The sequence below is a fragment of the Aulonocara stuartgranti genome (genome assembly GCF_965226115.1).
Source record: "Aulonocara stuartgranti genome assembly, chromosome: 19".
NCBI lineage: Eukaryota > Metazoa > Chordata > Actinopteri > Cichliformes > Cichlidae > Aulonocara > Aulonocara stuartgranti.
The window spans coordinates 1,464,807-1,479,601 of record NC_138955.1 but is presented as its reverse complement, the minus strand read 5'-3'; the positions used below and the strand labels follow the sequence as shown (position 1 = coordinate 1,479,601).

General features: G+C 42.2%; 1 protein-coding gene across 1 annotated transcript; it reads right to left on the bottom strand.

The window, feature by feature from the left end:
* Nucleotides 1-6,498: 6,498 nt before the first annotated feature.
* Nucleotides 6,499-13,131, bottom strand: LOC309695773 (synapse differentiation-inducing gene protein 1-like; the record flags this gene model as incomplete). Its single annotated transcript, XM_082516639.1, has 4 exons — nt 12,527-13,131; nt 10,228-10,716; nt 7,356-7,493; nt 6,499-6,657 (listed from the first exon to the last, which is right to left on the bottom strand). The coding sequence occupies exons 2-4, from the start codon at nt 10,648-10,650 to the stop codon at nt 6,499-6,501; spliced, it is 720 nt and encodes a 239-aa protein (XP_082372765.1). The 5' UTR covers nt 10,651-10,716; nt 12,527-13,131.
* Nucleotides 13,132-14,795: the final 1,664 nt, after the last annotated feature.

The following is a 14,795-nucleotide window of genomic DNA, read 5'->3' as shown; positions in this document are numbered from 1 at the left end:
AAGTGCCATGGTTCCGGAAGAGGATCTAATTGTGTTAAGAGACCCAGACCTACCTCAACTAAGTGACGATCAGGAGATGCCTCAGGTTCAAGAAGAAGTTGACGTCACTGAGTCCAGTCCTGATCCAGTAGAGGTTCCTGACCCAGAGCCGCAACCCAGGGTGGAGCCAGGGGATGACATCCATCCAGAGCCACCATCTCATCTTAGGCAGTCCAGCAGGCAGAGACGTCCCACCACATTCTTCACCTACCCATCCTTGGGTCAACCAGCCTATCAGGCTCATCCTGCGGTGAACACCATCAACGTCCAGCCTTCGCCATATCCTTCCCTCTACTACCCTCTTCTCTACTCCCAACCCCCCTACCCCTCTCCCCTCACCCTTAGCCCTTACTTACCTGTTTCATATGTTGTTCCTTGCTATTGAATCGAACAGAAATCTCAGGAAGAAGAATGCCTGAAGTCTAAGGACACCTGGGCAAGAGGAATATTCCAGGGACTTCTGTAAAGAGACTTTGTTAGTTTAAAGGGTTTTTTTATAATTCAAGTTAAGTGTCAGGAGCCACTTTTGCTGTTGGGGAGCGTGTGGTGAACACAAATGTGCTACCACATTTTGGTAAATTTTATTATTTTTAAGAAAAACATGTCAGCAATTAAGACAATTATTATTTTACATTCATTACGTGTAGTCCATAACAATTGAGGAGAGTAAAAGTGAGAAATAATAAGCGGAACTGTTGACACTGTAGTCGTTCGCCCGCGGTTGCCTAGAGCGGACCAACTTCCTGTCCTCTCAGATGCAATTTGGGAAAAGACACGAGTGCTCCTGTGATTCTTTCTCTGAGACTCTACCTTTATTTTTACAGGTCAGTATCGTCTTAAAAATACAGTGTATGAGGGTTTTGTGCCTTGTTCTACTTCGGTGTTTACTGAGAGTTATGTTGACACCGCCGATGTAACCTTAAGTGGGGTTTAGTTGAAAATTACTGAAGCGCGGCGCGGTGGTAAAGCCGAGCCGCGCAGCCCCAAGTCTCGCGAGAGTTACCGCGAGTTATCGCGAGAGTTACCGCGAGAGTTCGCCAGCCCGCGGGATGTATTTAAACTGGGTAAACTCCATTTAACAAGCAAATATGTGTGTGTGGTGCTCCAATTTAACTGTAAAGGCCCTGACATCAGATTATTTGAGATTAAAATATCTTATATACACTTTATGGTTCAAGTGATGTGGAAATGTTAAGAATAAGCTGAGAATGAATGTACATTTATGTTGTTACATTGCAAAGTAATACATCCAGGTGTGTGTTGTCTAATCTAGTAAGATTTATGCACTTATATCGGATTTGTGGATAAGCTATTTTGAGTTTGCCCTATATGTGAGAGAGCAATAAGACAGTTAAGGCATTATATGGTATCTGCACTGCTGATGTAAATGAGTGAAGGAATAGTGTGATTAACAGTGTAAACTGGAGAAATGTAATGACCATAGATGCATATATTTGCCAAATGCCTTTTATTTACCTTTTACAGTTATTGAGCATATCTGACAAGTGAAAGCACTGGATGTAAATTATATTTGTTGATCTGAAATAAGAGATGCAATTCGGGAAAAGACACGAGTGCTCCTGTGATTCTTTCTCTGAGACTCTACCTTTATTTTTACAGATTTGTATTCTTTTTGTTATTGTGGTCTTCACATCTGGGACCCGTAACATCACCATTTAAGTGGATATAAATAAGCTTTCCAGTGATATTGCCAAGATACATTGTTTCAACAAAGATATAATCTACACAAACACAAATGTCCTTACTTCATGTTGTGCCTGTCCAATACAGTCTTGATGAGCAAACAAGATTTTGCTAACACAGGCTAACATGTTCTGCAGTGTGGGAGATGGCCAGCTGCTGTTACTTGCTTGTCTGGCAGTGGAAAGCCAGCTAGGCCTCTGTCTTCCTGTATTTGGTTCCACAAAGGTTTGGACAGCAGCTGAGGGCCAGTTTGAGACTTATTTTAGTTGTTCGTCCATTTTCGCTTCTTCTGTTCCTCTTTTTATTGTTCGCTTCAGCACCTGAATGTGAAAGGTGGATGCAGTCTCAGTGTCTGAAGCTATTAAAGAAGTGCCTTGAACGTGAATCCTTTCTAATGACTGGGAATGGGGGGCAAAAGGATGTGGAATTCTATGTGGAAAATTAAAATGCACTCTGATTTATGACCTCAGTAAACTTTTTGCTGATAAGGCAGGAGGATTTATTATATGAAGTGGTTACCTGTGCTGCTGCTTTAAAGCAACATCATGTGCACAATTTGTCTGTTGCAGGACTGTGTGTGCTTCATATGACTCAAGAAATTTTTTCATTAATGTGCCAGATATTTGCCTGAATTGATTTTATGATGAGTAGGATTCTTAGCATTTAAATATTAGTGTCTACTACATTTGTTTGTTGTGATCTGTTTTCTCCTGCTTCTTGGCTATGCTGTCTGCAGAGTTGAACCTGACAGCTATTACTCTGAGGCTAATGAACTGTATGCATGGCAGGTGGGGCAAGAGAACAGGACGTGCGTGGTGGTGGTTCCAAGTTTTCGAGCCGAGTGAAGCGCTGGTCTAATTTTGTTTTGACATTCTGACTTCAGAGTGTAGGCACTGTTCCTGTTCCTGCTCACAGCATTCTGGCAGCTGAAGTCACCTCGAGCCCCGACAGTGAGTGATGCCAAACGACAGTGAAGAGACATGCCAGTGACTGCACTGGCTTGTGCCTGCAACAGTAAGTGGTCAATCTAATGCTCCGTGGTCGACAATAAGCTTTGACAGGCTTTGCAAACCACACAATCGGTGTCCCGTTTACTTGTTTCCAACCTTTGTTCTCTGATGTACCTTGACAGCCTTATAAATAAGCCAAGGATGCCTCCATCAACCGAGACTTGGAGCTGTTTTAACAGACGTTGCAGACTACATTAAAAATACATCTGCTGCAGAAACGGTAAACATTTTTCACGTTGTAACAACATAATCTCATACATTCAGAATGCCGGTTCATAAAAGACAGAATAAATTACCTTGGATCACTTCTTTGAAAAAAAAAAAGTTGTTAATTTTGTCAAAGTGTAACTATCTCAAAGGATGAACCAGCATTGTGTATTCACGTAAATATAAATTGTCTTAAGGCACTGTGTTGCTAGCAGCGACATAATTTGCTCCCATTTCTTAAGTTGAATCTATGAAAAATCTCAAAGACAGCATTGTTGGACATGCATAAAATAGTATTAATGTGCCAACAAGGTGATTCCCAAAGAGCTATTAGCTGAAAATTTGTCATCTCTTGGCACAGTGTGCCGTGTGTCCGAAAAGAAACCAATCCGGTTGTTCAGTGATGACGCGACGAATCCTACTTCCGGGTCTAAAGTAGTCTGCGTTTAATATGGCTTTTGTGTTGTTAACATGTTTAATGTTATGTATTTTCTTCTATTTGATCTCAAAAAGCTCCTAAAACAGTCAGTGATCACTGTTGACCTCCCTCGGCTTTTATTACCACTAATCATTTATTTAAGCTCAGTTTTTAAAACCTTAGGGTGTAACTACAGCCCAGCCCATGCAGCAGTATATGAATGACTAACCTCGTATTGTGGATGGATTATCTCAGTTGTTCTCCTGGCTGAAGTTTGGTCCTTTTACAGCATCCTGCCATGCGATTACATTTGTTCCTGACCACCGAGAACACTCACGGTAACTTTTATCGAGTGGAAAAAAAAGTTAGCTTGTTTATATTATGCTAACGTAGCTGTGTCGCTAGCGGTCACGCAGCACATCATTATATACCAGCTAGCCCAACTTCAGTAACCCTACAAACGTTACTGCTGTTTAGTTTTGTGTCTTCATTTATACTGGAAGTGATAACAGAGCTGTACGTTTTAATTTGTTTCCAAAACCCCGCAGTCAGGACATGCTATATTGTATTTAGATAGAAGCTAGCGAGCTAACTCCCTGCTAACTTCTAACTCCGTTAAATGTCATAAATTCCGTTTTCATGGATGCCTGGATGTTAAACTCAATTGTTACACCTGGTAGAGCAGAACGCTGATCATTTTATTAAAGATGAAAGACTTTAGACAGTTTTTCAACTCTCAGTAATGCCACAGTGATCGTTTGATATATGGACCTGCAGCGGAGTTTAGACCCAGACACGGCTAGTGACGTCAGACTGAACAACCGGATAGAGGAAACTGAATAAAAGCACGAAGGCTTAAAAACCTTTCCACAGCAGATGGGCAGTATCTGAAAGTCATGTCCTTAAGAAACAGGAAAAACAATTCTGCTAAGACATGGCACAGAACCTGAGAGATGTATCTGGCCCTTCAGATCCAATCTACTTTTTGCTGAAACCTCATCAAACAGTTGAAGGGTCGATGTCAAGACTTGGCATATTTCTCAAGAGTGCAGTGTGTCATTTTAGGAAATGGAGTGAAATGGCTGAGGTATATCAAATTACACAAGAACTGAACTGCAAATCAGTGGCAACAGTTCTTATGGATTGATGAATAAAAATGTTACATTTTTGACAAACTCATTGTCAATATGTACTGACGAAATCATGAGAGGTACAACAGTGAGCATCTAAAGCCATCTGTAAAACACTGTCATGGTTTGGGGCTGCATTTCAATCAGTGACGCTGAACATCTTGTCAAAATTGATGGAAAATTGATGGCCTCCCCACAGCCTGATCTCAACATTATTGAAGCAGTGTGGGATCATATTGACAAAGAAGAGCTTTAAATGTCGTTCAAGAAGCCTGGAGATCTGTTTCTGAAGACTTCATAGAGTTCAGGCTGCCTTACATGCTGTGATTCAAGACTTTTGCGTAGTGTTGTAGGTTTTGATGCAAAATTTTTCACTATGACTAGCTTGGATGTTTGAGCCATTTTACCATTACATTTTTCCAACCAATAGTTTTGTCTGTTTGTTGATTACATTGAGGTAGCCGTCAGCTCACAGGGGTAAGGCAGGTCATCTAATCAGAAGATTGGTGGTTTGATCCATGGCCGCTCCAGTCTCCAGTTTCTCTCTGATGCATACATTAGGGTGTGAATGTTAGATAGAAAGAACAAGTGCTTGGATGAATGCGTTAACGAGGCATGTTGTATAAAACGCTTTGAGAACACAGCTAGAGTAGATAAGCGGTGTAAGAATGAGTCCATTTACCAACCATAGCTATTGCTAATCTTTCATCAGTTTAGTTATTAGTTTAAGCTTTGCTTATCAATCACCTTTCGTCAACAGCTATGTCAAATGTAGCTTAAGTAGTTTAAGTCTTTATTGTTCACTGCTAACTATTTTAGCCCAACTAACTGCTGCAACTTTCCATCATTCAATACTTTTAGCTAACCCCTTTAGCCATTTAGCTGTTCAGCTGTAGTGCAAGACTCTCCCCTCAGTCCATTCTGTCTCTGAAACAAACCATTTTAGTTCCCTTCCAGTTAAACCAACTTTGTCGTGATTGGCTGCCCATCATAAACAGTGTGTCTGAACAGCAGGTGCTGTGTTCACATCTAGAAACAGAAATCAAGCAGCTGAGACAGTCTAAGCTAACTCTGAGCTTTTGGTCCACTGGGATTTTGTACATAAACACATCCCTTAATATGTGAAACTTTGTGTTGTGAATGGGGTTTTTAATTTTGTTTTTTTTTAAATCAAATTATAATCTGGAGTTCAGTTAATTACTTGCTTTTTTCCTAGCCCCATGCCAGTGCAGAACTATCCCTGCTCTGAGGCGCACCTGTCAAAGAAAATTGAATAAGGGAATATGAGACATTAGAGTGTTTAATTATTCATGCCAAATATATTTATTGACTAAATTTACAGTTCACAATAGACACTAATAAATTTCTAGTCCACTGCTTGGCATCTTTGTGTACACTTGACACATTTGTTGTCTTTCTGTCAGGGGTCCACTTATCACGTCTTACTAACTGGATCCTTTTCGAGTATTCCTTAAATGAACAATCACCCAGAAATCCATTGGCTGACTGTTTTTCCAAGAAATTCATTTACAAAGAGAATAATACACAATCTGCAACAGTAAGGACAGATAGTACACTGAATGTAAAGGTCAAATAAAAATGCTGTAAATGATTAATGTGATAAAAGGTAGGTAGTGTCATACTCTGAGTTCATTTTTTTTCTTAGATAAGTGTAGCACAGTCTTTGTGGAAGAGTAGTCATCTTTCTCAGCACTGTCTTTTTGTGTTTTTATAGAGGGATCGGGAGTGTTGCATTCCAGAAATAAAGATTCAATCCAGATCAATATGCTGTCCAAGTAATACTCCATCCACACATATTTTCTTCTCTTGCTCTCCTTCTGTTCTTTCTCTTCATATAGCTTCTGCTTTTGCAGAGAGCCAGCTTCGACAATGACGCACACCTTCAGGAGAGGCAAATATCTGTCCACCCTTTCCCTTCCTTTCATCTTTATGTCTACCGTCTCCACCCTCCAAGCATGTGGTCCTAGTGCTATACATGTCCAGGCTTGGACAGGTAGGCTATGAGGGCCACAACCACCCCCACATACATCCCTGTTCCAATGGTAATGGAAAGTGCAGCCAGGAATAGGGCTCTTCTGGAGCTCATCCCTGCTCTGGAGAAGTCTCCCTTTGCAACGGCCTTGCCAGTCTGACAAAACAAAGCAGAGAGTGAAATGAGCTGGTGTGTTACTCATCAGCACCGAGTGTCTGAGTAGGTGTAAAGCCACAGTTAAAAGAGAGAAAACAAGAAATGCTCTCAGGGAGCCATTAGTTACCATGGCAATTAGGTCATTATCCCTCTGACAGTGACAAATGTGTTGTTTGGGTGTTTTGGTTTCCTATCAAAAATGAGGCTGGCCTTTATTTATTCTTTTGACACATTATTTTCTGTTCTGCTATAATTGTCTCTGCAATTATTGTGTTTCAAAACTACAGAGAAACACTGTGCTGCGTTTGAGGTGAGAGGGCTTGAAGCTAATGGTTTTTTAGACCAGCAGGATGCTAACCATAAGACCAACCAAAGGTGCTGCTATAATTGCAAATGAGTTCTCAGCTATGAGCAAAACAAGTTAAAAAACAATATAATGGCAGTCGGTCGCTCACACAGGAGCGCACTGTGAACCAAAACCTTAGAGTTAATGGTTTCCCAAAGTGAACACAGGTGACTGACAAGTGGGCCGAATCTGTTTAATTTACATAGCCAATCATCTGAAACAACTGCAAGGAGGGTCACAGGGTGGAAAATGGGCTGCGGCTGCACTTGTCTGAACGCTTGTGCTCACTGACCTTAAATAGAATGCAGTGTAATAAGAGTTGATGACATCCTTGAGATCTCTGGGCCTTTACCTTGTGAGAGTAGTAAAAGGCAACAATGCCCAAGGGCCAGAAGCAGCAGAGCATGGAGAAGATGGCGAGGCCCAAGTAGTCCCGAGGGGGCAGCACAATGAAGTTGTCCTCACTCTCACTGTCACTGGAGCTGTCACTCTGGAAGACGTTGATTTTATACAGAAAAATTAAAAGTCAGAAAAAGAACGGATGTGGAACCTTATATATAAACATAATAACAGAGTATGGCTGACGTATAAAAAGCCAGGTGTACTTTGGACAGCTTTATGGTGTCGTAGCTTGACATCTCATGCTCCCTCTCTACTGTATCTAACCTTTTCTACAACCGCCCAGGACAGGATGTGCTCAGTCAGCCAGAGAGGATTTGGTGCCTCTGTCAACACACATGAGCGGTCTGACAGATAACACAGGATTAACGGATTGTTCCATCATTGCAAGGTGACAGGACAGAGCGTCATTTATGTGCTAAATTGCTTTTACACTCTGAGAGACCTCCACCATCTTTCCTTAATGCACCAGGCATCTTATGAGGTGTACAACAGGAGCCTGTTGAACGCATCGTACCTTGAAAGTCAGGGCCACGGGAGCTAATGAGTGATAGATCTGAATGCCACTTAGGCCACATGGGCACACCGAGCCTGCAGCAACGATGGCAATGTGACTACTACACAGGTGACCTTTAAGAGAAGGTGGCCTTACTTCTCTTAGCTGTCCCAGACATGGAGAGGATGTTTGTCTAAATAAACAGCCCCCACAGGAGCAAGGTTTCATTTGTTAGTCTTCCTGCCTTCGGATCAATCAAAGCAGGGAAAAAGGAAAGTGCAAAAACAGAAATCGATGTGTAAGGCGGGAACTGAACCGACCATTTTAGAGGTAATTAAGGAACAGGCAGTGAGGCAAGCAAGAGAAAAAGGAACCATACTTGTAAATAGCCACATTTCACAGAATATTCTAAACTATTTTCTAGCGTCTGATCGCATCCGAATTAACCAAAACACTGGATGCAATGTAATAACTTTGAGCTATATTCAGAGGATTTCCGCTCAGAAACCTTATTTAGAGGTCAGCGGGGGTCCAAAGAGTTTACAAACAAATACCTTTGCCAAGAAAGAGATTACGAAGCTCTCTCTTATCTGCTTTATGAACACTGTCCACCTAGACAGACGGGTACGATCTATCAAAACAGCAGCTGGTGGTAACTGCATAATCTGACATCACATGAATAAACTGGTGAGTACAAACAGCAGTAATCTCCTTTTATCTCCGTAGCAAGAACTGATAACAGTTCTGAGTGACTGCTGCATTCAGTCTTACTGACAGCTTGCCTGACACAGAGTCCGGTCGGCTGGGAACACGCTCCCAGTCTGGTCTGCCAGTATAACGGATGGGGGTCCGCCGAGGCTCAGTGCCTTTAACAGCCCTGTCACAGCTCTCTCCTAGTCCTTGTTAATGTCTGAAGGGGACAGACGACTCAACACCGGGGCGCGCACACACACACACATATGCACGTATCTGTGCACCTAGTTAGCAGGGGCAATCACAGTGGCATCATGCACAGGGTCTTGTTACTTTGTTACCTGCAATTTATTTTGTCTGTATCACCCAAATGTCAAACATCACCTGCCAGAGACTTGATCTACGTTTTCCCCCCCCTCTCTGTTGCTGATTGTACACAAGGCCTGCAGCAACATGCAACTGTGAAGGGAAAATGTGTAAACACAGCTGCCACAGACAATATATGGGTAATTTTGGAACTATATGGACCTTCCCCAGCTGCTGCTCTGTTTCTCTTATTTATATTCCCATAGCTGTAAAAATCCTCTTAATCACAGTTTCTCTGAGTCGGCATGACTCGAATATTAGCGCTGCGGCACACGGATGCACGCACAAACACAAAGGCAGGAGGAGAAAGTAAAGAAATGTAGGTGCAAAAGGTCTCATATTCCATTTGGAAAGCCAGCTTTTTATCACATTCATTTGCGCTTTTGAATTGACATGGAATAACTTTGGCTCCGGGCTCACCTGCTCTGACGGCCATGAATCAGCACAGCCTCGCTTAACACCGTTAAAGCACGACATTACTTATGGCATTAATGGCAGTTGCTGCTATGTCTCAATCTATCTGCCAGGCCTCCGAGTGACAGGAGCTGGCGTGATCATCAGCTCGGTAAGGGTGCTATACTTCTTCCTCTGCCAGCTCAGAGCCCTGAGTACTTCACAAGCCTCCCTGGGTGAAATTAGATTTTCACCACTTCTGAAAAGACTTTGCTCTTTTTTGCTGTCATGTTATCTTTTTTGTGACTATATTAACCCCAAAAAAGAGGGGAAAAATTGCGAAATAGATAAAAATCAGATGTGTCATTTTCTTGGAATGTAATTATAAGACAAAAGCGAACAATTACCCCGCACCGCATTTCAAAGAGTCACAAGCAGATTGACCATTTGCAGAAAAGAGTGAGAAATGCGCGTGAATCACGCCGACAGTCTAATAGAACAGCAAATGAAATAATAAGCATCACTACAGCACCGTGACTCATTTTCTGCTGAAAGCTGGCCCTGACAGTTACAAGCAAGTGTTGAAACGCATTTAATTTCATATAGTGACTCAATATTCAATTACTCTGTCAACACTGCCAAACGGTTCTTGCTTCGGTCTGCTGCTTATGCATGTATGGCTACAGTAATCATTCCTGTATGCCTTGTATAAAAAATGAAGAATTATAAGTTTATTATTTCTCTAATAACTTAATAACACAGACTTCCTCATGTTGCATCAGATGCTTGGAGCTATGGATAACATGCCTATAAAGCATGGTGCCCTGCCATTTATGCAGACGACATATTCATGTTTTCCTTTCATGTGACCTCTGACCTCATACTCAGGACCTTGCTGCTCCTCCTCCACCTCATAGGATACCGTCTGTATCTTGGCATCCTTCTCCTCTTGCGCGCTATCCACTGTGTTTTCCGTGGAAACGCCATCTGACGCCTTACTCTCTGTGAAAGTGGTTTCAAAGCTCTCGCTTTTCGAGTCCTTGCTATGAAGGCTGATGTCGTCCTTGCACAGGATGAAGCTGGGCCTGTAGAAGGCCTCCACTGCCAAATGGAGAGAGGTGGCATCCAAGAATTGCTGAGCCTTATGTTTGCCATTGGCCCCAGTGCAGTAGTAGCCAATTAGGCTGTCCTGATAAGGCTGGCTCGGGTAGTCACACTGGTAGCCCTGGTAGTCGTTAGGAACTGCATGACTGCTGGTTTTGTCCAGCAGGGGGTTCTGGAGCTCGCTGAGGCTCTCCATGAGGGCTGGTTCAAACGTCTTGTGGATCAAAGGATGGAGTCCAGAGAATATCGGGCAGTCTGGCAGCTGAAAAAAAAGTCATCTAGTTAATAAAACCTGAAACATAAAGAAAGAAGTCAAGTCTAATCACAGCACATTCTAGGGAATATAGAGTTAATCTAGGTGTGGTATAGGTCTCCAGTTTGATCTAAGCATGAAAATGTGCCCTCTAGAACAGATTTCTAATGCAGGAAATATTTCATCTTGTTTGACAATCAGGATTCCTCTCCTAAGCTCTCACCAGTCTGAGCCATAAAAATCACCATCTGGTGTATGTTCAACTGTTGCATCTCACCCCCCCCCTCCAGTTTTATATAAACATTTAGTGAAAAAATATCTTCCACGTGTCACAGCTTCCTATAATGAATACGCGGAGAAAGGATGATAGTTGGTGCTGTATTTCGCGGTGCATACTAATTTGACAAGTCTGAAGTGGCCTCCTCGACTCCGCCTGGATGTTCAAATGCAGCTGAAGAGTGGGACTAATGAGTAGAAGATAAAAAAATAATAATAATAAATGACTGCTTTATGTAAAATAATAGCAATTAAAAAAACACAACAACAAAAACAAGAACGCTGTCAGGAAAGGCAGTCACTAAGGCAACCAGTCCACCAATGAGAGGCTCTGTGATATGAGCGTGTCCAGATTTGGGGTTAAGCAAATACACTACTTTGTTTTGCAAAACGGTCAGTCCCTGTGGACCTCGTCCATCAAATTCATTTTTTTCATCCCGTGACTAATGGCGAAATGAGATAAAGGGGCTGCATTATGTTATGAAAATAAGTCCGAGTTATGTCATGTGTTTGTTTAGTTGAAAGTCTGAAAACTGAGAAACAAGCTGCAGGGATGGAAATGCACAAGCACATTTGGATGCGATTGTGATTTTGCCCAGAGATTTTGATTTTTGAGGTCTGGAAGGTGACTGAGTGGAGCATAATGGCATACAGAAATACATGAGTTTGGCAAAATATCTATCTATCTATCTATCTATCTATCTATCTATCTATATTGAAAATAATAGTATACAGTGTGGCATAAACTACACCCTTTAGACTTCTCTGGCTGCCTCTGACAGTCTCCACAAACAGTAAACAATAAAACAGGCAGAGGGTGTTGTAAGAGATGCATTATTTCCTCCATATGCAGTGACTTCCTGGCCGTCAGAGACAGCGGTCCTTAAACACATGCAGATTTACAGGAGAACTTTGGAGCCTTTGACCTCCTATGATTAAAAAAATAAAAAGCTCATGCATCCACAGTAGCTTTCACAGTTATTTGCCGTGGGGAAGCATGAATAATGTGGGCCAGTGGCTGAATGTGAGCCCACACACTCACACATATGTACACGCACACAACACTCAGCTCAGTATCTTCAACACTGTGTCCATCCTCATATGCTCCTGTGCCTGAGCCGCTCTTCAGATAACAAGGAATTCCATTACACACTACATTAGACAACAAAAATCACATCTCACATCCACAAATAATTCATCAGACTCTGGAATGAGTGCACTTAGCGCATGAGAGTCTTGGACTCCGCGATTATTAATGACCACCTCTGTCCCTCTGTCTATCTACCTTGTCTTTGTTTAATCTGCTATGGGTTATTCATACATGACACTTTCTTAGCCACAAACACAAACAAAGGCACAATATATTTCCCCTATTGTGGTGCGTCCGCTTCACGTAAAATTGGAAAACTTAATTTTCAACGTACAATGGAGGGAATTTCCTATTTGTTCCCACTCTACTACTCTCAGATATACATCTATCCTAGAACAGCAGCCTAAGAACATATTGTGGCAACCAGCAGCTAAACATCGACGGTCATCTTACCTGTAGTTGAAAATCCTCCGGCAGGTTTGCTCAGCATCATTCCTCGACGCAACTGAGTCGAGTAGACGGAGCAGTGGACCCACCTTCCCACTTCACATTAACAGTTTTCGCAAAACTGCCATCGTAGCAACAACAACAGCTCCCCTTCAAACGGAAGTAAGTCCGTGTGTGAGAGAATGGACTCTGGATGCTGTGACAGTGCCGCTGCTGCGTTTAAGGCAGATTTTACGCACAGTATCTCACCGAGGCTCGGGCTCCAAACAACTCCAACGGAGGCTGAGCTGACTCCAGCCAAGTGATTGGCTGCGTGAACTCTATTACCGACTAAGGATTTGACATTTCTAAACTTCCCTCTTGCTTGGTCGTCTAACTCTATTCAGCATCTAAAGTGTCGGCCGGTTTTCTTCTTTTTTCTTTCTTCTACGCCTCCTCCCAGCGGTTCTATTTTGCATTGTTGCATAAGAGTCCTTTTCGAATCAGGTTCTTAATATAGCCTCTGAAATGTGTGATCACGTGAGCCACCATTCCCACTTTGCAAACGCATCTGATTTGTATCGTGAAATGATCGCCCTGCTTCTAACTTTCGCACCTTCACAGTGAAACGATTAGGTGTTATTCTCGCTGAGAGCGCCCACTAAAGATAAAAACACAACACGGAAACATTTTTGTAAAGCTTTCCTTCTGCTACATTAATTTTTAGGGTTTCCCATTCTTCGCATGAGTCCAGCTGTATCACTAGTTTCGAGAAGATTTGCCAATTTAATTTTATTGTCTCCTGTCCCAGCACGGCTCTGAACTGGTTCCAAATATAGCCCAGGAGTAAGCCACTATCAAATTCATTGCACATTTAGATTTGATTAATATTTTAGACAAATCCCATGCATTTATCATGAGACTGCCAATTTGGATGTGCCTTTCACCCCACTCCCAGGAGCTGCTCTTGATTACATACTGCAATTTATCATGGTAAACACAGCTTGCATAACATTCATGTAGATGTATTTCCCATGCAGGCAAATTGGTAACATAATAGATTACACACAGGAAAAATGGGAATCAGATCATACTCTAGAATAATATAATAATTATACTGATCAGAGGAGCTATAGCATTTACAGGGACTCAGTCTGTAGTTTAGGGGCATGAAAAACACACTTAAATCTGTCTATCAGGGGACATCATGCTGTGGCAAAAAGTAAAAGACTGATATAGTGCCATTGAACACCGGACACATATCTTATTCAGAAGGAGCACTCTGTTCCACAGGCTCATAAAAATGTCTGGAGTTAATAATGTGCGAGCCCAGGCTCTGTCACTTTCACTGGGAGATGCATTAAGGCGCTGATGGACACTTTATGGGGGAAACATGGGGCTGCATTCATAAGACTGGGCTCACATGAGCTGCTTCTCTTTTAGAGTCACCTTGTGTTCACATGCACGAGGCGACATGGCATAACAGCCCAGCCGTCTCTGTGATGGATACCACTCCCTCAGGAGACGAGTATATTAGAAGAGGGGGTGAAGGGGCGAGGCGGAACCTGTAACAGTTTCCTTCCTCCTTCTCCTCCTTCTTTCTTTATTTCTTGTTCTCTGTCTCTCTCCTTCTCATTCTCTCCCTTCACTTTCATTCACTGCAGGAAAAAGGTACATTGTCTAATGAGGATCTGATTCAAAATGACCCACCCCTCCCGAAAGAAAAAAAAATCAAGAGAGGAAACATGTAAAATATGAAATCTTGAGGAAAACCAGTCAAGCTCAATGGGGGCACATTAAGCATGGTTTATGACAAGACAAGATTTCTCTTTAGAGGGCGCTTTTGCCAGTCTTCTTTAGATGGACTGTGAATATTTATGGTTTTCTCTGTGTCCCTTTCTTCTGCTCCATTTTCCGCTCTATATTTAGGCACTGTGTCACTACATGGCAGATGCGCTATTTGTCAAGCACCCCCCCCCCCCCACCACCACCTTTAGAGTCATCAAACTTCAAGAAACATAAAAGATAATTAGAGCTGAATATGCAGATATGTGTGTGCTGTTAATTGGCAAAAAAAAAAGAGAGGGGGGGGGGGAGCAAAGGTAAAAGCGATTATAGGTTTTCACATTTACCTTTTTGTATTGATTCTCCTTCACCTGTGTTTGATATCGGAGCCGACTCTGACACCGTGAACTTTCCTAAGGCCCATTAACCAGCTTTAATCATTTAAACACTTTTGAGAATTAATCAGCTTAATCCGATTGGCAGAGAAAGTATCAAACCACTTAATTTGATC